Source organism: Urocitellus parryii, chromosome Y, assembly GCF_045843805.1.
Source record: "Urocitellus parryii isolate mUroPar1 chromosome Y, mUroPar1.hap1, whole genome shotgun sequence".
In the NCBI taxonomy this organism is placed as follows: Eukaryota; Metazoa; Chordata; class Mammalia; order Rodentia; family Sciuridae; genus Urocitellus; species Urocitellus parryii.
The window spans coordinates 2,465,042-2,487,637 of record NC_135548.1 but is presented as its reverse complement, the minus strand read 5'-3'; the positions used below and the strand labels follow the sequence as shown (position 1 = coordinate 2,487,637).

General features: G+C 48.8%; 1 protein-coding gene across 1 annotated transcript in view; it reads left to right on the top strand.

Moving 5' to 3' along the window:
* Nucleotides 1–22,596, top strand: part of LOC113198420 (anosmin-1) — a 118,625-nt gene that overhangs the window by 13,212 nt on the left and 82,817 nt on the right. Inside the window, exon 2 of the mRNA XM_077794204.1 lies at nucleotides 4,303–4,350. Coding sequence (XP_077650330.1) covers nucleotides 4,303–4,350 — 48 coding nt within the window. The remainder of the gene's footprint in view (nucleotides 1–4,302; nucleotides 4,351–22,596) is intronic.

Genomic DNA, 22,596 nt, shown 5'->3' with positions numbered 1-22,596 from the left:
AATCGGTGCCCACAGATCTGTATTTTTGCAGGAACAGAGCTCTGCTTGTTCAGTTGATGGTAGCGACTCCATTACTCACGCTTCCTCGTTTTGTAACACGACTCATTTACCAAATTTCAGTTATTCTACTTAATGCTCCCTCTCAATCTGCTTAAAGTTGGATTTGCTTCAGAACATGTCATTTATTTTATCTTGAAATCGTCCAGGGTTTTATGTGATTTGAGGGAGAGCCTGCAGTTTACCAGAGAATATAAATTCGGTCCAAATAGAGAGTATAAATTTAACATGTTAACTATAAGCCTGTTAGATAGACATTAGTAAATTAAATGTAAGCATACACATTAACGTAGAAATATGATGCTGTCTCCGTCTGTTTTCTGTTACTGTTACAAAATACTTGGGAGGAGTCATTGATCAAGCGTAGAAGTTGACTTGGCTCATGGTTCTGGACCCTAGGTGTCTCAGGTCGGGGGTGTCTTACTAAGGGTGCTGGAGTGTGGTTCAATGGTGGGCCATACGCTTAGCGTGCCCGAGGCCTTGGGTTCAATCCCCCGCACTTAAAAAGAAAAAAATATATATAGACTCTTTTCTCTGCCTTTTCCTTCTCTCTCCCCTGACCTCTGGCAACAGCAAAAAAACACCCTTAACATCATAAATAAAAGCAAATTATATTACACCATGGTTCTAAGCTAATAGGAAACTATTCGGGGTCAAACGAATCTCTCCATTTTAATTATTTCCTTAAAAAAAAGCGTTTTACATAGTGACAAAACCGTCAGTGGAGAATCATGGCTGGTCACGGGCAGTTTCTTTGCATCGATTTGGTTGTCCACAGTTGAGTATTTTGGAAACCGCAGGCTGATTCTGTTGTTCCTCCAGCTCTGGTTAAAGACAGTGCACGAGACGGTCGACGATTCTCTTTTCAGATGTTTGTATCTAGATAACCAGTTTTCATTCATCTTGATCCCTCCCATGTGGGTGTCTTGGAGTGAATGGAGTGTTTTCTTTGCTGGAAGCTTTTGAAGAATTATTTTTTTCTTTAAGGGAAAAAAAAATCAAAAGGGCTAGAGATGGAGAGACTTTGAAAATGTCATTGAAATTACAGCCGGGTGCAGCCGGTTGAACTTGTAGAAACTGAAAGTTGGCTGGACCCGCCGTTCATGTTTGGTCTGGTGAAACCAACAAAATGCAGGATGTAATCTCTCTGTGATTATGGAAGTCCCCCTCTCTGATCCTACCTGGAGGTGACGGTAATGACGCGCCAGCAAAGCTCTTGCGAAGGCACTTTGATGCTTCGCCTGGGCTGGCCCGAGGCCAGAACAAGACTTTATTGCAAATGCTGGGTTTTATTTTGCTTGTCAAGTGGCTGAGCCGGCGAAGGCTTTTGTAGCAGGAGGGACAGCTTCCCCTGGGGTGGGGTGACGCAGTGAGTGGGGGGCTTGGAATTTTCCATGATTTGTTTGCTCACGGAGCCTGACAGGTAAGCTAATTATGGGGTCAGTAGCACTGGGACACATGGGCACACCTGGGCCAAACAAAGTGGCCAGCGAAGTGAGGGTTTGGCTAACCAACTACCTGATGCTGTTTAGCAGGTGCTTTGCAGAGATAAACGCTATGGTAAAGGCTCAGAGATGGCTGTAGGGGTACAGAGCAGCACAGGACCTTGGTGTGGGGCAAAATAAGACTTAAGTGCATGCATATATGTGCAGATAGGTGTGTGGCAAATGTCTTTATAGAACAGTCTCCATGAATAAATTCAAAAGACAGATGATGTACTGGAGAATCCTTGCAACTAACAAATCGGACCGTCCATGCCGGCCAGTCAAATTGGAAATGAAGCAAAAGTAACTAAGCCGCTGCACGTTCCTAGTGTGGGCAAATGCTGAGAGATGGCTACCACCCAGGGAGAAAAAAACAGGAGAGGCAGCCCTTGTATTGCAAAGACTGTATTTTTGTGTTTGCAATAATGAATGCTTTGAATCTCCCTGATCAGACGGAATCCGAGAGTCCAGGGTGAGTGCTATCCATGACGGCAGGGAGATGTTAAGTGTGGGATCATTCCTCTACTCCCGAAAACAATAATGACCGAGCTGGGCTGGGTGGCACACGCCTGTCATCCCAGCGGCTTGGGAGGCTGAGGCAAGAGGATCGCAAGTTCAAAGCCAGCCTCCGCCAAAGGGAGGCTGTAAGCAACTCAGTGAGACCCTGTCTCTAAATAAAATGCAAAATAAGGATGGGGCTGAGGCTCAGAGGTCAAGTGCCCCTGAGTTCAATCCCTGGTACCCCCCCCAATAAAACCCAATAATGATAGTGGGCCCCCTTTTCCCCTCCCCTGATATCTAAGTTCCTGCCAATGATTTTGTAAATCTTTGCATGGATTCTCTCTAATCGTCTTAAGCACACTCTCTTCACTGATCATAATCATCTTCAGTACTTGCTTGCTATTGCCCCAAATATTTCTTTATAAGGACAGAGCTTTTTATTTAATGGGAGTGGGAATTTTTGCTCACGGTGAAGCTGCCTTGATTGAGATAATGCGTTGGTATTAATTCTCAATAAAATGTAACGACGTTGACAGCTGGGCTCTGGGGCTTACCAGCCCTCCTCATTGGGGTGGGTGCGTAGGAACCAGCAGGTTGCAGAGCATGAGGTTTGTGGGGTGGGGAGAGGGTTTGCATTGGGAAAGTGGGGTCCCGGTGCCGATGGTGATCTTTGCAGGGTTCTTTTGTGTTTTTTGTTAAAGTTTTTCCACTCTCTGTACAGTCAGGGTGCAGGGAAAACAAGGTATTCCATGCCTCTCTCATGGATATAATCTTGTCTTTTATTTTCTTAACCCTCGGACATTTGCTAAATTAAAAAAAAGGTGAATATCTAGAGATAAGTCCAAATCCACTATCATCGACTTTCTACCCATTTACCTGATTTCCTCCCTTCTTCTCCACCCAGTCCACCAATTTGATGGGCAGATTGATGGATTGCAGGGCTGAGGATTGAACCCAGGACCTTGGGCATGCCAGGTGATCAGTCTACCACTGAGCTACATCATGACCTAGTGCTTCCCGGACATAGAATATTCAAAACCATCCATGTCCATTCTCATCTCTCCCTTCCAAGATTGGAAACCCTGGGGATTCCTCCAAAACCCAGTGCCAGTCTCACCCCTGTGTGGGACTGTGGCTTGCCTTATTTGGCAGGAGGAATAACAGGGGATGAACTCAGGGGCGCTTTACCACTGAGATCATGCACTACTACTCTGTCCATGCAGATATTCTTCAAGGTCAAAGTCTAGAGCTTCTAACCTGGGAAATGGGCCACCTAACTCCATCCCCATCCTTGAACCTCAGAGAAATGGACACCGTGGTGCCTCACCTGTTGGGCGATTGACGGTTTCTTCCTAGCTTTGCTGACACCCCAGCCCGGCACAGTCCAACTTGAAATATCACAAGCGGAGGGAAATCGTGTCCAAAATGTTAGTCACGGTGCATGCGAGGTTCCCAGGTGGAAATGTTCAGGATGATAAGCAAGCTCCGGAGAGCGTGTTCTCTATTAAGTGAATGTGAAGCATGCTAAGTGGTTTAGCCACACCATCGCATGCCGCAGAAGGAGGTTTCAAAGGTCAGCCACAGATTGCAATCACGAAGGCGGTGGTGGTCCCCTACGGTGACAGTTGAATTGAAAACTCAATGTGACCTACTTTGAAGGTTCCGCATTTATATTCAGATGTGTTTAGATTCTAGGATGGTTCCAATTGCCTGCGGCATTCGGCATTCGGTACGGTGACATGCTGCAGAGCCCAGGAGCAAAGGCTACACCGTGTCATCAGGGCATGACATAGGCTGTATGATCTAGGTTCATGCTCCACCACTCCACGGTGTTCACACAGGAAAAGAAAATGAGAGGCTTGTCCTCTGCGCTCTGCCTCTCATGATTGTCATTTGGCTGAGCTCAAAAGCCTCCAAGATGCCCAACTTGTACGTTTCCCAAAACTCCTGACTCTGGACAAAATGCCTACTGTTCCCGTCCCTGGGAGTCTGCGTCTCGTGGCTCCACACACCGTGAGACTTGGCTCACACCCTCTTCCCTTCTAGACATCTTGGAATCGTCCGTGTTTCATGTCTTTATTTATATCATAAAGTTGATGACCAAAGTAGCCGTTACCTTAGAGACATGTTTTCTTCCTTAGAAACGCATCAACATTGCAAGATGGGTCTTTTTAAAAAGTAAATATTTTTAAATTAGACACAATTAGAAAATCATTAAGTGGGTCCAATCTTTCTTTTTTTTTTTTCTTTTTTTTTGCAGAATAACGGCTCCCTGGTTTGGTGCCAGAATCACAAGCAATGTTCGAAGGTAGGTTTCCTCCAACTGTGTTCTTACTGTAACCAGCTGTTAATTTTGGAATGGGGAGCCACAGGAAGTGGCAGAGTGCAGAGAAATCACATGCATCCAGTTTCTACGAGTGGTTACACGTTACACTTCACGTACATTGGAACAGATAATCTCCTGACATCATGTGCATGGTCTACTAGTGTACCCACCACTGCAATCAAGGTAGAGGCTTTAATATTCTACCACATTTTCTCTTTATTCTGTGTTATGTGTGTGCACACGCATGCCGGGAATTGAACCCAGGTCCTTGCTCATGCTAAGCACATGCTGTGCCACTGAGCTGTACCCTCACCTCCCTATAACATTTTTAAGAGGGGTGTGCACTGGGGATTGAACTCAAGGACACCTCACCACTGAGCCCCCTCCCCAGCCCTATTTTGTATTTTATTTAGAGACAGGGTCTCACTGGGTTGCTTAGTGCCTCGCTTTGGCTGAGGCTGGTTTTGAACTCGCGATCCTCCTGCCTCGGCCTCCAGAGTTGCTGGGATTACAGGCATGCATCACTTTATGTTTTTAATAAAAAAAGTTTTTAAAGGAGAAATGCGCTCCAGTTAGACCAGGATATTTAATGCCTTCTACTTACTCCTGTGTTATTTTGTGAGTAGTTTTTGGTTGGTTTCTGGTAATTTCTGGTTAATTTGATTATTTCATTAAGGTGTCTTTTATGTTCTTAAAATTTTCTTTCTTGCTGAACACAAGCACTCACACACAATCACACACACTATAAACTTTTTATATGTTTAGTAGAATAATTTTTAAAAATCGTCTTCCAAACATCACAATCTTACAGACACATGTGCATGCTCACACACACACAACACACACACACACACACACACACACACACACACAGTGGTAGTTTAGCCAGTCTGAAGCTGGTTTTATATTCAGATTATATGAATAATAAAATTTGCAAGCTTCTTAGAAATAATTACAGCCATGTTGGAATCAGACTAGTGTTTAAGTATGTGTATTTCACAGATGATACTATTGAGCCAAAAATCAAAGAATCTTTTATTTCATAACCAAAATTTCATGTGAGAAGCACCTAACAATATTGAAACAACATGTGTGTGTAACACGACTGTTTTGAAAGGTCTTTTAGACACATTGTCTTAAATGATAGAAGGATGATATTTCTAAACTGCAGATTGTGCACACACGGTGTCATTTCATGTGCATCAAGGTTATTTAAAAGTGGAACAGGATTCCTCATGCTTTGTGAAGTGAGTGGGTGAGAATCTGCTCGGCTTACCTCTCTCTGACTGTGTAGATCTGAAACAGAAACGAAATCTGGTTTAGGATCCATTTACTCTCTTTATGGAATAGCCTAGGCATTTGCTCTGATAAGTCATTTCCTGCTGTCTGTCATATCAATTCATTCTTCAGCTGGAATTTGGGGTGATTTATTTATGTCATCATTGCAATTGAACTTTTGGAATCTGCCTGTCTACTTATCTGTCTGTCTTAGTATGAGACTTAATAAATTTCAAAAGCGTTGTTTTGAGTCGTTGAACATTACATGAATGATAATTTGTTTTATCAGTGTATTTCTTAGTTAAGCACTCGTTTTCTTATTATCCCATCAAGAAATCAGGGTTTTTTTTCCAGACTTGAAGGTCATATGAATAAAAGAGGGTCATGTGACCTATTTACGTGAACATTGCAATGAAAGAAAATGGCATCATAGATTGTTAAGCCGTATTTTGCAACTGAATTATGAAGATTTGACTTCAGTCCTTGAATTTTCCAGGAAAAGCAGTCAATTTCTTTTGCAGGAAAGCAAGAATGGATCAATAAGTCACAGCTAACTCCATCAGAAACTGTGGAATGCATTGTAAAACTAACATAAGTTTAAGAATGACCTTTCATTTGTGATCTTAGGGAATCCTTGGTGCGCACCTTACATATTAACCAAACTTCATCTCCTTGGGTGTTGTCACAACTGGATACAAGAACACAAGATCACAGTGTGCATTTCTCTGGAGTTTCATGAGATATTGTATAGCTTTTTTTTTTTTTCTCTTCACCCATAGGTTACTAAGTTCTATTTTATAGAATATATTTTATAGGAATCACACCAGTCGTGCAGCCATAGACACACACACAGGGTCATAATGTCTGATTCATTCTACCCCATACCTCTTCCCCTCATTTTACCGCCCTGTACCTAATCCAAAGTACCTCTATTCTTTCCCACCCCTACCCCCATTGTGAATTAGCATCCACATAGCAGAGAAAACATTCAGCCTTTGGATTTTGGGGATTGGCTTATTTCACTGAACCTGATATTCTCCAGCTCCATCCATTTACCAACAAATGCCATCATTCCATTCTTCTTTAAGGCTGAGTAATATTCCATTGTGTATTTACATCACCTTTTCTTTATCCATTTATCAGTGAAGGGCACTTAGATTGCTTCCATAGTTTAGCTATTGGGAATTGTGCTGCTATAAACATTGATGTGGCTGCGTCATTATACCATACTGACTTCAAGTATAGACTGAGGAGTGGGATAGCTGGGTCAAATGGAGGTTCCATTCCAAGTTTTCTGAGGAAGCTCCATCCTGCTTTCCAGAGCGGTGGCACCAATTTGCAGTCCCAGCAGCAATGTATGTGTGTACTTTTCCCCCACATCCTCGCCAACATTTATTGTTGTTTGTATTCTTCACAATTGCCATTCTGACTGGAGTGAGATGGAATCTCAGTGTCGTTTTGATTACAATATGATTTTCTTTCTTTTTCTTTTTCTTTTTTGGTACTAAGGATCAAACCCAGGGATGCTTAATCCCTGAGCCACATCTTAGCCTTATTATTATTATTATTATTTACCAGGGATTGAACCCAGGGGCACTTAACCACTGAGTCACTTCCCCAGGACTTTTTACTTTTTATTTACAGACACAGTCTCACTAAGTTGCTTGGGGCCTTGCTAAATTGCTGAGGCCGGCCTTGCACTTGCGATCCTCCTACCTCAGCCTCCCGAGCGGCTGGGGTTCCAGGCCTGCGCCACTGTGCCTGGCTCATAGCATGATTTTCTTATGAGATATTATAAGATAGGGTTTGCATAATGTTTGATAGACACTTTACACTTCCCTGTGACTTCTGGTTACTATCTGAGAAACCAGTGAGCTCTCCTTCAAAATCCCACCAGGGCAGGATTACTCTGCCCCCGCTAATTGCTCATCTCCTCCGCTGCCACCATCTCTCTCCCCTGGATGAACCTAAGCTCCATCTCCATGGCTGGACTTCCGCTTCCCGTTGGGTTCTGAGTCTGTGTATTGAAGCAGGCGTTTAGGGACGCCTCTTGGTGCCTGCGTGCGCCGCTTTGATCTCCGTGGGAGTTGTGTTCCTCCCAGGGCTACCCTCCCAATTCTTGGTCCTTTTCCAGGTGGATTCAGAGCCCAGTTGAGAGGTGAGGAAGATGGGTCTTGCTTTTGAGAACATCTGGACAGATTCACTTGACATCTGTGAAATTTATGGGACCAGCACAGAGGCATGTGACTGTTGAAGGCTTTTGTTCCGTATTAGATGCGTCCCAAGATTTATGGGATAATAACAGTGAATCCATAAAGCCCAGGGAAAAACATGTCTCGGGAGCAAAACCAAACCACCGACATACATGGAAAGGTGCTCCCTCTCCAAATACCCAAGAACAAAGCCGAGTATCTGTTTTGGTTCGCGGCGCCAATAAACCATGGATCAGAATTTCAGAGGCATCATGTGCTTTCAGCCTCTTAGGATGCTTCCTGCATTCACGCAATATCCCCTGACTCTCAGTGGTGAATCCAGGGGCAAAGTTGATGTGGAGCAAGCATCCCTTATCCCATGTCCTGGTCTCAGCGGTATATAATGAATCCTTCTTTACCTTGGATGCCAAGGTCCATATTTTTTCAAGGAAAGATCACGTTCTCGATTGCCTAGGAGCAAATGAGTATGATGTGATGGTTTTAGAAGAGAAGAAAGAAATATCCCAGGGTTTCCTTCAACCCATGGCAGACTTAATTCTCTTGACGGTTTGTATATGAATAGTTTCCTGCTCATTCTGGCGCACGCCTGTGATCCCAGCAACTCAGGAGGTTGGGGCAGGAGGATCACGGGTTCAAAGCCAGCCTCGGCAATTTAGCAAGACCCTGCCTCCAAATTGAAAGTCAACAGGGCTGAGGATGATGTGGCTCAGTGGTTAGGCGCCCCTGGGTTCTATCTGGGTACCTAAAAAGAAGGAGGAGGTGGGGGGAAGAAATGGTTTGGGTGTGTGTGTGAGCTTTCAGATAGTTTTCTCTAGAAAAAGCATTAATACAGTATTATACCAGCATAACTAATGTTTAATTAAAAGTTAAATGCAAATTTGTCTGACGATCCTATAATATCACCAAAAATAGAATAAAATAAAATAGAAGCATGATGTTACGTAGCTCAACGGCCTTTATGTTAAACTTGACCTTTTGAATAGCAAATGACCACCAGCAAGGCTAGTCTTTCACTTCCTGAGCAACAGCATTTACGATGACATCATCCAATATGACCCCTACAGAATCATGAAGGGGGCATACCATCTCTGATGTAAAGGCTGAAATACAAAGAATAAGAGAGGAAAGAAAAAAAAGAGACAATGTGGAGAAAAAAAAAAAAAAAAAAACACCTTCCAGAGTGGGTACTCAGCCCGTAGCATTTTCTTACGAGGTAAAGGAATTTTTTAGTCCTGGGATGGGAGAGAAACTTCCGGAAGCTTCCAGCCGTGTGCCTACTAGTGATTCTGCAAGTACACAGGTGGGTTCAGGATTTCAGCATTTGGAGAGGTGCCGCACCCCCTCCACCTGTCAAAGCCGCAGGAATGCACCGGAAGGGGTGTCCTAGATGGGCGTTGTGCTAAAGGTTTTCCGCCTGCCTGCTGGGGACTTTCATCAGACACCTCAGTTTGCACGTGGGTGATCTGTAGCCTGCGGGAACGGGAGCATTCCAGGTCATGTGGGCCCTTGCACTAGTCTATCTGACCGTGCACCGCTCCCCGCTAGGTAGGTAGCGCACTCAATACTGAAGGCAAAGAATGGGTTCTTACGCAGATCCAAATCCCATCAGTGACACGTTAACGGCTCAATGTGTTTCTGATTTTCCACGTCCGTTTTGCGGGTGTGAGACTCTCCCCCTGCTGTCAACTTCAAAGGACAGACGGTGGAAGGGAGCAGGCTCGCCATGTAAGACTGAATCCTCATTCTTTCCAAAGCGCTTACTATTCACTTCCCCTTCCCCGGATGAAAGGAGACGCTGGGGTAAAATCTCCGACTTGGTTCACGATTGGAGGAGGGCAGTGTGTGTGGACCACGTCCAAACCCTCAGGATCGAGCCCCACTGCGGGGCGATCCCGGCCTGACAGATGTTGGGAAGTTGTAAGGTGTTTATGAGCAGGCCTGCGGGGGGCATGCAGCTCAGCCACTGGTGGAAGATGTAAGGGATCCAGATGGTCCCTGCAAAGAAGCACCCAGGCAGACGGAGCTTTGGGGACCCTGGTGTTTGGGAAAGGAGATGAGGACGGATTTTCATGGCTGGGTGGGTCAGCATCTGGGAGCATGGAGCATGAGATGCACTGTGTTGCACACCGGTCCCCATGAGCATCACTGCCCAAATATTCTCCACTGGAGCAAAAACTCTCTGTTGAAACCCTAATCACGCCCAAGAATCTGTGTCAGGAAACTCAACTTGTGTTTGTGCATAGTCTGGAAACTTTATGTCCCTATAGCCATAAAAGAGTAGTCCTTATAAGAAAATAAGTCTACGTTTTCATTTCATTTATTTATCTGGGTACCGAGGATTGACTTCAGGATTGCTCGACCCCTGAGCCCCCTCCCTAGCCCTATTGCGTTATTTTATTTAGAGACACGGTCTCCCTGAGTTGCTTAGCGCTTTGCTGTGGCGGAGGCTGGCTTTGAATTCATGATCCTCCTGCCTCGGCCTCCCAAGCTGCTGGGATGACAGGCGTGCACCATCGACCCGGCCTTATTTATTTTTTAACGTGGACACTGTCTTGCTGTTCAACCTGACTGAAAGAAAGACGATGGATTTAATGATCTTGGACAAACATCATGCACTTTTCTCAGGACTTTTATCTCTCGCATGGAGAGGAACTGGACTCCTCTCATAAATCATGACTTTCAGCGACTTTGTTTCACTTGTTTTTCAAGTAGTTTAGCCTAGCTTTAGCCCATTGCCCAAAGCATGCTGTTGTGTGGGTAGTGTGTGTGTGTGTGTGTGTGTGTGTGTGTGCACGCGCGCGCTTAATGGCTAAGCTGGGCATTTATTTTATACTCCTTGTTCAGTGTGAAGTTATTTAGATGTAGATGTGTCATCGACCATTGAGGCTGAACTTTTTGCTCTCTTCTGAGCTGGAAAGAGAAGAAAGACATTTTTTCTAAGGAAGATTTCCGTCACAAACCGTCTTTGACTTTCTTTGATGGGCATCTGGAAGTGGGTTTGCCTTGTTCCTCCGACCAACGTCCTTGTTTAGACCTTTCGTTCCACAGTGAAATGAAGTCTGCAAGCTATGAAACGACCTTGAAGTGTCCCAGTGCCGCCGTACACTTGGGGCCTGCCCAAGAGGTAGCTTATCAGACTCACTGCGTCCTGCTGGTACCCAAATCAGAGTGTGCACCATCTTGAAACGATCCATCCACCGGGCAGGTACCAACACCATTCTTACGGATACTGTACGCTTTGTAAATAAGGGTATCGTGTTCATCCACAAGGAAAAAATAGTCTTAAAAAAGACAATCAAGAATGGCTCCATGTGGTGGCGGAGGCTTGTTCCATTCCATGAACCCTTTTGGCACCAAACGTCACAGTCCCACTCACTGAAGGGACAAGACATCTGCATTCAGAACCCCGGTCTCTCTTTCAGCTGCGAAGTCGTGATTTGGGGACCACCCCGTGGTTGTGAAGCAGCAATGGGAACCTCTTATAAATGGGGTGGGTAAAGGCCCTGGCAATTAAAAGAAGGGACAAAGGCGTCAATGACGGGAAGGGAGCGCGGTGTGGACGTGTTCGGGTGGGGAATGAGGCGCCTCCAGCCGCGGTGACACCCTTTGTTGGTCGGGGGGCCAGCCGAGGCGAGGGGGTTTGGCCCCGTCTTCTCAGAGCCCCCATCATAAATAGCAGAGGTCAAAGAATAGTCTCTAAATCGACACAACAAAGAAAGGACCTCTCTCCACCGGGCCTTTTCAGAGCCAAGCCCCCAATGGCAGCCAGTTCATTTTCCAATTGTGCGGGGGGAAGAGTGACTTGAGGGTCTGCTTTTGTAAAAGATTCTTTCTTCCTTTCGCTCTCTCTCTCTCTCTCTCTCTCTCTTTCTCTCCCTCTTTCTCTCTCTGCTATTGTGAGCACTCAATGTTTATGTTGATTCTCTGCATCTTCCCCCCCCCCCCCCAGGTTCCTGGAGTCCACGTTGAACATTGGAGCTAACTATTGATCCACCGGGGTTCAGCTTCTTTAAGTACAATGGCAAAGCCACTCAGGCGACAGGGGCAGGGAGGGGGATATGCTGTTTTTATGGCCACGTTGAAGCAGGAGAAGGGTTTGAGATGGTTTGAAAGGCTGCAAACTGTGACCCTGGCCCAACCCACAACCTGCATGTAATTCATGGCAAGTGGCTTATGTCCTACCAACGTGCACATAAGACCTGGGAAAGGCGCACGGGGGGTAGGATGTCCCCTCTGCTTGTGCAAGCACAAGAGCTTTCATGGAGCTCAGCAGCCTGCAGCCACCCTCTGCAGAACTCTCCCCGTGCGCCTGGACCGGAGCATCTTGGGGAGGCCACCTCAGATCTTCCTGGGAACGCGCGCGCTGTCTGGGCGCGCTGGCCGGTGACCGTGCAGCATTGGATGGCCGCAGGACTCCCGCTTCTCACAGCCGAGGGAGGGGGCTGAACTTGGTCTGCGGTGGATGAATGAGCCGCCCCGTTCCCCAGGGAAGCGTCACAATCGCTCGGGGACTGGGAAGATTCATGCCTCCGCGTCTGGAGCGTGCGTGCGCTCAGCAACTTTGCCTTGGGGACCGAGGGGGCAGGCATGCGAGTTGGGGGCTTTTTACATCCAACTGTATGCACGTTTTCCCTTTTTGTAGGAGGAAATAAAGCCTGCTCTAAGAAGAACCCTCCCCTCCTCCTAAATCCTTCCACAAAAAAAAAAAGATACTTATTAAGGCCTGGCATTCTGCAGCGCTAAATGCTTCTTTAACTTTGCTTTATCTGCTTCACTGAGCACAGTGTACCCAGTCCCGGGAATTCACATGACGGCCCCGCGCAGCGGCAGCCTCCCCCTATTCTCTGGGGCTTCTTTGGGCACAGAAATAATCCCTTCCTAGAATCTTTTGAGAAAGCCACGGAACTATGCAGCCTAATCAACTGTAAATCTCAGCCATCTCCAAAGTGGTGCACGGAGCGAGCCGCATCACAACTCCTCCCCAGGTCTGCAAAGGCAGGCAGTGGCTGCAAGCCCCCGGGGCAGCCTCACCCCGAATGCAAGCCTTTGCTGTATGTGAAGCCTTGGGAATGCAGGCCGGTTCCTCCAGGAGCGCGCTGGGCACCCTGTCTCCCCACTCCTCTGTCCTTTGGAGACAGAAATCCAAGGAACCTGCTTTGGACCTTTAGTCTTCCAGTTGGTAAAGGAGGATACTCACGGGAGAAGTCCACCCTGCATTTGAGATGATTTTCTGCCCAGTCCTAAGGCTGTATTTGGCTGGAGGAAGTGGTGTGGTTTGGGAGAGGGACCCCTGCAGGGCTCTGAGGGGTGCTGTGCTGGATCCCCACAGTCCTAACCTCAGGCCCCCAGAGTCTGCTCTCTGGATGAGACCCACATGGTGCCTATTCCCTGCCTTCTCCCACACCCCCAATGACCTAACTTCCTTCCTTTAGGCCCCTCCTCTTAAAGGGTCCAGCACCTCCCCATAGTGCCACAGGTCAGAGACCAAGCCTTCTGTTTATTCATTTTTTTTGGGGGGGGTACTGGGGTTGAACTCAGGGGCACTCAACAGTGAGCCCCATCCCCAGCCCTATTTTGTATTTTATTTAGAGACAGGGTCTCACTGAGTTGCTTAGTGCCTCGCTGTTGCTGAGGCTGGCTTTGAACTTGGGATCCTCCTGCCTCAGCCTCCGGAGCCACTGGGATGACAGGTGTGTGCCACCACACTGAGACCAAGTCTTTTATACACAGTGTTTTGGGGGACATTTTGGCTCCAAACTCCTGCACCCTGTATGTTACTGTGTCCTGAATTAAACCCATGTCGCCTTCCATTTGGGTGAGAGGTGCTAGGCAGCACGGTAGGAAGAGTTTGGCGTGAGTGACCTGATGAGGGACTTTGTGATTGCCACTCTTGGTGGCCTGGGACAGCATGCTAATTCGGTCTCCCCAACCCTGCCCTTCTCTGGATTCTTGATGTTAATTAAAATCATGGACATTCTCTCAATCACTCAAGCTAAAAATCTCCAAATCCCACTTAAAACCTTTTCTTTCCTTTACCTTTAGTGCAGCCATCTGCAAAATCCCCTGGATTAGTCTCAAGCTAATTTGCCATCCCCTTGGAAGTCACTCAAATGCTTCTCCCTGAAATGTCCTAGTACAACCACCTCTGATCTTGCTGTCATACTCAGGGCCCCCAATTCTTAGAGCACTCCCTCTCAACTTTAGCATGTGCAAGTGTCCTTCACACTTGGGCAACCCTGTGCATCCTTGTTCATTCCCAAGTATGTTTTCACTTCCTCTTTTCATCCGGATTGGACAATTTTGCCAGACTTGACAGCATGCATGTTGTGCCTTACCTCTTGGCTTTTACATGGACCATTTTGGAGAGGTGGGAGGGAGGATCTTGGAAGAGGGAATTTGCCTTCTATGCCTCAGTGTTCTCATCTTAAAATGAAAAACAAACAAAACCAGCGATGATACCAACAATGACCGCATAATGATTATTATTTTTTTTTTATGAAGAGCTAATAGCTTAGCTCACATCTCATCCCTGCAATGGCACCTGCTACACAGCCCGTGTTAACCGTCTCGGCTCTTCTTGTTACAATCATTACTTTATATTTGCAAATGTGTGTGCAGGTGGGTAATTTTTTTTTCCCTGTGAAATTCTCCTTTTCTGCAAAGGCCAGGTCAGTTTTTTACCCCGACATGATTCCCTCTCTTTATAGTCCATTAGTCCTAGGATCAATTATGGAGTCTCTCCTCTGTGCTAGCAAGCAGTGGTGCTTAATTTCACATTCATTTATCTCTCTCTATTTATTTACGTTTTTGCTGTTGTTTATATATGGTGGACCCTGAGTTGGTGGAGTCATGGTGCCTCATTATCCTTATCACTGATAAGTCCTTCTATTCCAGGGAGGGAGAGAGAGTTCGAGGTCAGCCTGCAAGCGACGTCACCACCTCGGAGAATCACTGACCACCGTAATTCTGTGTATTCATTGGACTTTTTTTTGAACTTGCCAATATTGCAAGTCATGGTTCATGATTCAACTCTTATTCATGTACTCCACATCCAAAATGAAGATCAACACCCACGAAAAGTGATTTTTAGCACGCCCAAGCCAGTCTTTAACCAGTGTCTTACATTGTTAGAAACGCTATTCTCTTGCAACACCAGGAGACTAGGACTCTGACTTAGAACTGCTTGTTACGATTTAAGCTGGATGGAATGATGTGATTTTTTTTTTTTTGCATGAAATACAGGGTGGTGTTTATTTCACATATAGTATATGCACAATACTCTGCTAGAAGTGGTTTCTCTCTCAATTAGTATGTTATCCTCCCCAGGATCCTCACCTTTTTGCACATGCCTGATGCCAGGCAACCCTCTGACTTTGCCTATATCCCCCCACGACACCCCAGTTCTTTTCCCAGTCAGAGAAGCTCAGAGAGATGATTGACATGCCCTGTGCCAAGATCCACCTTTGTGTGGTCACTCCTCTGGATTGAATTCCTTCACATCTTAAAGTGCATCACTGGGAGACCATGTGCAAGTACAAACTCACATTCAGCAGGTCGGGTGGGGCTGGAGGCTTTGCATCTCCAACAGGGCTTCCAGATGCTGGTGAGGCTGGTGGTCCACAAACTGCACTTTGAGAAGCAAGAGTCTGACCTAGTAAACAGAGACCTCTACATCTCCTAGAGGCAGATCCCTAGCAGCATCCTCGGGGCTCAGCTGCAGCAGCCTCAGTGTATGTAAAACAGGAGTTGGTTGGTGCCTCGCTGTTGCTGAGGCTGGCTTTGAACTCTTGATCCTCCTGCCTCAGCCTCCTGAGCTGCCGGGATGACAGGTGTGCGCCTTGTGTCTCAGAGATGCCTGGCGGTTTGTTTGGTCGTCAGGGTTGTTTATGCTGCTCTCTTTTGGTTCACTGAGAGCTGGCGGGCAGGCGGGAGATTGTCTTTCCACATTATATGACCCACAGAGTCTGGGTGAGCCCCTGTGGTATGTGATCGCATGACGGATGTCTTTCCTCTGCACCAGAGTCTGGAGTTTGGGGGACTTGTTTATGTTCTGTCTGCTCCGATGGATTGACACCTGCTTAAGAAGAGGGGCTAGGTCACAGCTAGGGGCTAGGTTACAGCTCCTGGCTGGGCAGGGCGTGACCTTGTTCTTTCCTGTATCTTAGGGCTCCCATGGCTGAGGTCAGAGTAGAGGCTCAAAGCTTAGAGACCGTGAAGTGGGTTGGAAAACCTGGACTGGTCAAGACCTCCTTGCGGTTCTCCCCAAAACCCAGGAATAGAGCTATTCTTTTCCTCATTTAGAAAACTTGGGTACAGCCGGGTGCCGTGGTGCACACCTGTCATCCCAGCGGCTCAGGAGGCTGAGGCAGGAGGATCACGAGGTCAAGGCCAGCCTCCGCCAAAGCGAGGCCCTAAGCAACCCAGTGAGACCTAAAATACAAAATAGGGCTGGGGATGGGGCTCTGTGGGTGAGTGTCCCTGAGTGCAATACCTGGTACCACCCCCCCCCCGAACCCCAGCACCCCAAAAAAGAAAACTCGGGTCCCGATGAAATAAAATTCAAACTTTGCCTCTTTGGAGCTAAATTGCAAAATTCTTTCTTTGTAAAACTACACTCCTTCTCTGTTCTTTAAATGACTGACGGTAGCATCCCAAACCAGGTACAACCAACTTCCACGTACCTGGAGGGAAGACATAACGTGGTCTATTTTTCACCCTACGAAGCAGTGTTTTTTCCACCCATATCTGTACATTTCTTAACACCTGGAACTAGGTATTAAATTAAATACAAATTTGTTGTTGGTGGGAGCTTTTTTTGGTATTGATGTTTTTTGTTTATTTGTTTGTTTTTGGTAACCGGGATTGAACTCAGGGATTGCACTTGACCCCTGAGCCCCGTCCCCAGCCCTATTTTGTATTTTATTGAGAGACAGGGTCTCCCTGAGTTGCTGAGGGCCTCGCTTTGGCGGAGGCTGGCTTTGAACTCACGATCCTCCTGCCCCAGCCTCCCGAGAGGCTGGGATGACAGGCGTGCACCAGCACCACCCAGCTAAATCCGACAGTTTTTAAAGGACATACATTCGTGTGTCTTTACGGGACGAGATGCGGTTCTCAATACCTGTGTAGGACGGATGGTGATCAGCTCAGGGCAGCCAGCCTTCCCAGCTCCTCCAACATGGACCATTGCTTGTGCAGGGGCCTGCAAACCCTCCCTTGGTTTGGAACATGCACTCGGTCGCTGCAGCCCACAGTGTCCCTTCTGGGCTACGGGATGATGGGAAGTGGATCTTGTGCACGTGGACAGGAATCCCGAGTCCCTGCAGGCCCGGGGTGGACAGAGGCTGGGCTAGAGGGACCAAAATACAGTCAGCCATGGGCAGTGGGCTCCTTGCTGTGCCCCAGCCTCTCTGAAAGTCCCGGCATCCTGGGGGGGGCTCTGTAATGAGGGACACGGGGGCGACAGAGCGGAGCTTTCTGGGTCAGGTCGCTCCTGCTGCCACAGAACAATCCAGACCTGCTCCCTGGTGGCGGGGAGGGGTCGGGGAGCCCAGCGGGAAGGGCCCGGGTGGTTCCGCTGCTAATTTTTCTCTTTGCTTCTGGACCCCAGGACTGATAGGCGTCTGTCCCTCTCATTACGCCCTCGGTGGGGGGCAGGCCTGGATGGGAAGCCCCCCTCCCCGAGGAGCCCACTCCCCGTTTATTACGACTTCTGAACCTCTCTGTGCATTGCTGGGCTTGGGAGGCCCCGGCTGCTGCTCCCAGTCGCAGGCAGAGAAGAAACAATTAGGTGCAAAGAAAACCCAGGCTGACGGCGGTAACCCAGAGGGAGGTGTGTGTGGTCCGTCTGTCTGTCTTCATCTGTGAGTTCATGAATTTATTATTTACTTTGGTTCTAGGGAGGCTTAACCACGGAGCAACATCCCAGCTCTCTCTGTTTATTTATTTATTTTTAAATTAGTTGCCGATGGGCCTTTATTTTATTTCTTGATATGTGGTCCTGCAAGCGCTCTACTACTGAGCTATAACCCCAGCCCACAAATTATTTTTTATTTTGAGACAGAATCTCACTAAGTTACTGAGGCTGGCCTTCAGCTTGTGAACCTCCTACTTCAGCCTCCCATGCCATTGAGATTACAGGCATACACCATTGTAGCCGGCCAAAATGAATATTTTTTGGGGGGGAGGGGTTACCAGGGATTAAAGTCAGGGGCACTCAACCACGGAGCCCCATCCTCAGCCCTGTTTTGTATTTTATTTAGGGACAGGGTCTCACTGAGTTGCTTAGGGCCTCACTTTTGCTGAGGCTGGCTTTAAACTCAAGATCCTCCTGCCTCAGCCTCGCGAGCCCCTGGGATGACAAGCGTGCGTCACTGTGCCTGGCCATAAGGAAAACATTTTTAAAGGGAAGTTGACTTGGCCACCTCTGTGTTATAGGAGTTGGGGCCCAGGTTTTCTGGCTTGGGAGCGAGCAACCTGTCTCTTCTACCCTGTCTCCTTGGATCAAGTTTCAAAGCAGGCAATCTACAACTTCCGAAACAGGCCAGCACTCAAGACTCTGAATACCCCTTTTTGTCTCTCAGTTTTCCACCATCCACCTTGAAAGGGGAGAAAGGAAGTTATAAAGAAAAACGTAGTTTTAATTGGCTCTTTCCCTGGGGACTGGAGTGAGATATCACCTCTCTTCATGGAGCAAGAATGACTGTGATCCAAAAATGAACAAAGAAACCAAATACAAGATGTCGGTAAGGATGGGGCTAAAGGGAGCCCTCTCTACTGCTGGTGGGAATGGAACTGAGTGCAGCCGTTACAGAGAACAGTGGGGAATCTCCTCAAAAACTAAGAATGAACTACCATGTGATCCAGCTATGTCACTCCTGGGCATATGTGCAAAGGAAAAGAAGTCAGTATACCAAAGAGATATAAACCTGCATGCCCATGTTTACTGCAAAACTGTTCCCAATATCCAAGATGTGGAATCTATCCAGGTGCCCATCAACAGACGAATGAATAAGAAAACATGGCGCACGGAGGCAGCGGAATATTATTCAGCCACGAAAAAGAATGAAATCCTGTTATTTGCAACAGAATGGGTTGAACCAGAGGACATTGTTTTAAGTGAAACAAGCCAGGTGTGGAAAGACGAGTACCACATATTCCCTCTTCCACATTGAAGTCAAACAGAACCAAATGAATTAACCTGGGGAAGAAATTAAAGTCTACAACATTAAACCGGATGCACCGGAGCTCAGCACCCACTTGCAAAGATTTGCTGGCCCTACCAACTAAAGGTGGCTGGTTGGCTATTGCATTCAATAGGAGTGTCTTCGAAGAGAGCTACAGCGGAAATTATTCTGAGTGATAGCGACACTAAGCTGCATAGATCCCATCACTATCGTATCATACACCATGCCTCGCCTAAAGTGAAGAATTCCAGCAACTCCTTCGAGATTCCGCACGAGAGTCTCCGCCAGCATGCGGTCAGTGCATGCACGACCACCTGTTTTGGCCCGAGAACGATGCTCATGGAAATATGGAACACATTATGTCACAAGACACCCGAGAGTCTCTGGTGCTTCAGATACGACGTGGGAGTCTCTTTTTCTGTGTCAACTTTTGAAAGGAGCTTTGTGCTCCCAGGGGGTGCCAGACCCACAGCCTTTGGACTTTGAAAAGTCCGTTTCCCGGATGGGATGCCGTGTCGCCCAGGCACACGGAGCTCATTTTCTGCACCTCCTTTGGTGGCCGCCATATGCATTTCCGATGGTATTCGGGAAGAATGAAGGAGTCTTTGATCCTGTTGGCAGGACGACAGGCCCTTGGATCCCTGCCCCTGGCTGCAGGAAGGGAAGGGAGAACAGGGAGAGGCTCGTGGGGAGGTGAGATATATAACTATTACAGTTCACCTGGGGACATCCAGTTGGAGTTCCTCTGAGGCGTCCATATTTCAGAGACGACTCACAGAATTGGGGGTGCAGATGACAAATTCCCCACAAATGGGGTGTGTGCAAACTCCTCACTTGTATGCACGCTATCTGGATCACCTCTGTGGTTAAGGCCCTAAAGAAGAGGTAAAGCCATAACATCACTCGATGGGAACCTTTGTCATTTTAAGGGCTGGCTCTTATTTTATTCGTGAAACTTGGTAGATTTTCCGTCTCACTTCCCAGGATGGCAGGAATGCTAACCACACAGCAAAACGGGCCGAGGAGGTATTTTTCCCCCCACCTCTTAAAAAAAAAAGTTAACAAGAATACTTTTTGGAGGTCCGATGAGTTAGTGGAGGCTCTCGTGAAATGGTTTCTGCCATCTCACCCCAGATGGGCGCACCGAGTCGCCTGGTTTTTCAATCACAGGGAAGGGAAAGAGTCTCCAGGCTTCTTCTCGCGTCAAATAATAATTCCAGACCCTGAGTGTCTTGTTACAAAGAAATGAGCCAAAAGGCTCTTGGGTTGGGTTTCTGCTTGGTCTGAGCCTGTGAAGTTTCCTGTTGGCCTTTGGAATGTGAGGAAAGGCTATTTGTCACCTTGAGAGGAGAGGCAATGAGGGGAAATGGCTTCTCTTGGGGACATTGGGTCGGGGCCGCCCGCGGAGGTGTGAAGCTCCTGGGAGTCCTCAGAGCTCCCCAAGGCTGCCCCCACCCTTTCATCTCAGCCAGCGTCTGAACATTTGGTCCTTCCATCTCCCATGGGAACCGGCACTCAGCCTCGGAAACGAATCGAGCCCCTTGGGGACATGAAGGAGAGCCTTTCCAAATACGGACGGGTTTTGTTTTCTATTTCAAGGCAAAACAGAACTTCCTCTGCCTTCCCCCAAACTCTCAAAACCCAGAACAGAGAAGACAACTTGGAAAGAGGAGAGGCGTGTGGGGTGCAGGCGAGTCCTTCGGAATCCCGTGGTGGATCAAGGTGGGCACCAGGTCGCCCTGGCCCTCTGCGGGAAGAATGAAGGGCAGGCTGCTCTCCTGCCCACCCCTCCAACCTCCCGCCCCACGGCAGACCGAGCCTGCACCTGGGAAGCAGGATCTGGCTGGTGTCCGGGTCCCACAGCCCAGTGGATACATTAACAGGCTGTGCGTCCAGCAAACCCTGCAGGGAGGCTGGTTCTCAGTCCTTCATTCAGGGGACAGGACGTGAACCTTCCTGCTCACCTCCTCCCCTGTCCCCCCAGGGGGTGCAGCCAGGCTGGCAGGGAAGGCTCACCCCCGCTGGGAACGCATGCACCCCCCACCCGGGGCTGGGAGGTAATAGCACTGACCTCAGGTCACTGGACAGGGGAAATGGTCTGCATGGGTGGGTCACTCCCCACGGTTCCGCCAGCCCTCCTCCACAGCCTCTTGACAGAGCTGGCGCTGGGCTGACAGAGGAGGGATTCATTGGCACCGTCCTGGGCATGAGCAGCCCCAGTCCCCAGTGGGAGGCCCTGGGGACCTTTGGGGACAGGGCATTTGCCTGCTGTGTGTGTGAGCTGGTGACCCCTGTTGGCAGGAGCCTGTGGGTTCCAGGTGCGATTCTCTAATGTGAAGTTGCCCCGGGCAGGACAGCAGGGATGGCCTGTGCCCAGCCACAGAGCAGTGGGCTCCCGGGAGTGAGGGCCAATGGGTGGAGAAGGCACCAAGGGAATCTGGGGGGGGGGCGCTGAGCAGAGGGTACAAAGTGCCACCCAGGTAGGTCAGCTCAGGAGACCTCTTGGGCACAGTTACCAGGGCTGATGACAATGTATGGTACTGTTGAAGGGGGGGAGAGGGAGGGGGAGGGGGAGGGAGAAAGGGAGGGAGGGGGAGGGAGGGAGAGGGGGGGAAGGGAGGAGACAGAGGGAGGGAGGGAGAGACAGAGGGGGAGGGAGGAAGAGAGAGGAGGAGGGAGGGAGAGAGGGGGGAGGGAGGGAGAGAGGGGGGAGGGAGGGAGAGACAGAGGGGGAGGGAGGAAGAGAGAGGAGGAGGGAGGGAGAGAGGGGGGAGGGAGGGAGAGACAGAGGGGGAGGGAGGGAGAGAGAGGGGGAGGGAGGGAGAGAGGGGGAGGGAGGGAGAGACAGAGGGGGGAGGGAGAGGGGGGGAGGGAGGGAGGGAGAGAGGGGGGAGGGAGGGAGAGAGGGGGAGGGGGAGTGAGAGAGAGAGGGAGAGAGGGAGAGAGAGAGGGAGGGAGGGAGAGAGAGAGGGAGGGAGGGAGAGACAGAGGGGGAGGGAGGGAGAGAGAGGGGGAGGGAGGGAGAGAGAGGGGGAGGGGGAGTGAGGGAGAGAGAGGGAGGGAGAGAGGGGGAGGGAGGGAGAGAGGGGGGAGAGGGAGTGAGAGAGAGGGAGAGAGGGAGGGAGGGAGAGAGGGGGAGAGGGAGAGAGGGGGAGGGGGAGGGAGGGAGGGACAGACAGAGGGGGGAGGGAGAGAGGGAGGGAGGGAGAGAGAGGAGGGAGGGAGGGGGAGGGAGGGAGAGAGAGGGAGGTTGGGAGAGAGGGGGGAGAAAGAGAGGGAGGGGGAGAAAGAGAGGGGGAGGGAGGGAGGGAGAGAGGGGGGAGAGAGGGAGGGGGAGGGAGGGAGGGAGAGATAGGGGGAGAGAGGGAGGGGGAGGGAGGGAGAGAGAGATAGGGGAGGGGGAGGGAGGGAGAGAGAGGGAGGGGGAGGGGGAGGGGGAGGGAGGGGGGAGGGAGAGAGAGAGAGAAGGTTGTAAATGCTCTCAGTACAAATGATAAGCCTGTGAGGTCACGCATGTCTCAATCAACCCGATCTCACCATTTACAGTGAACAGT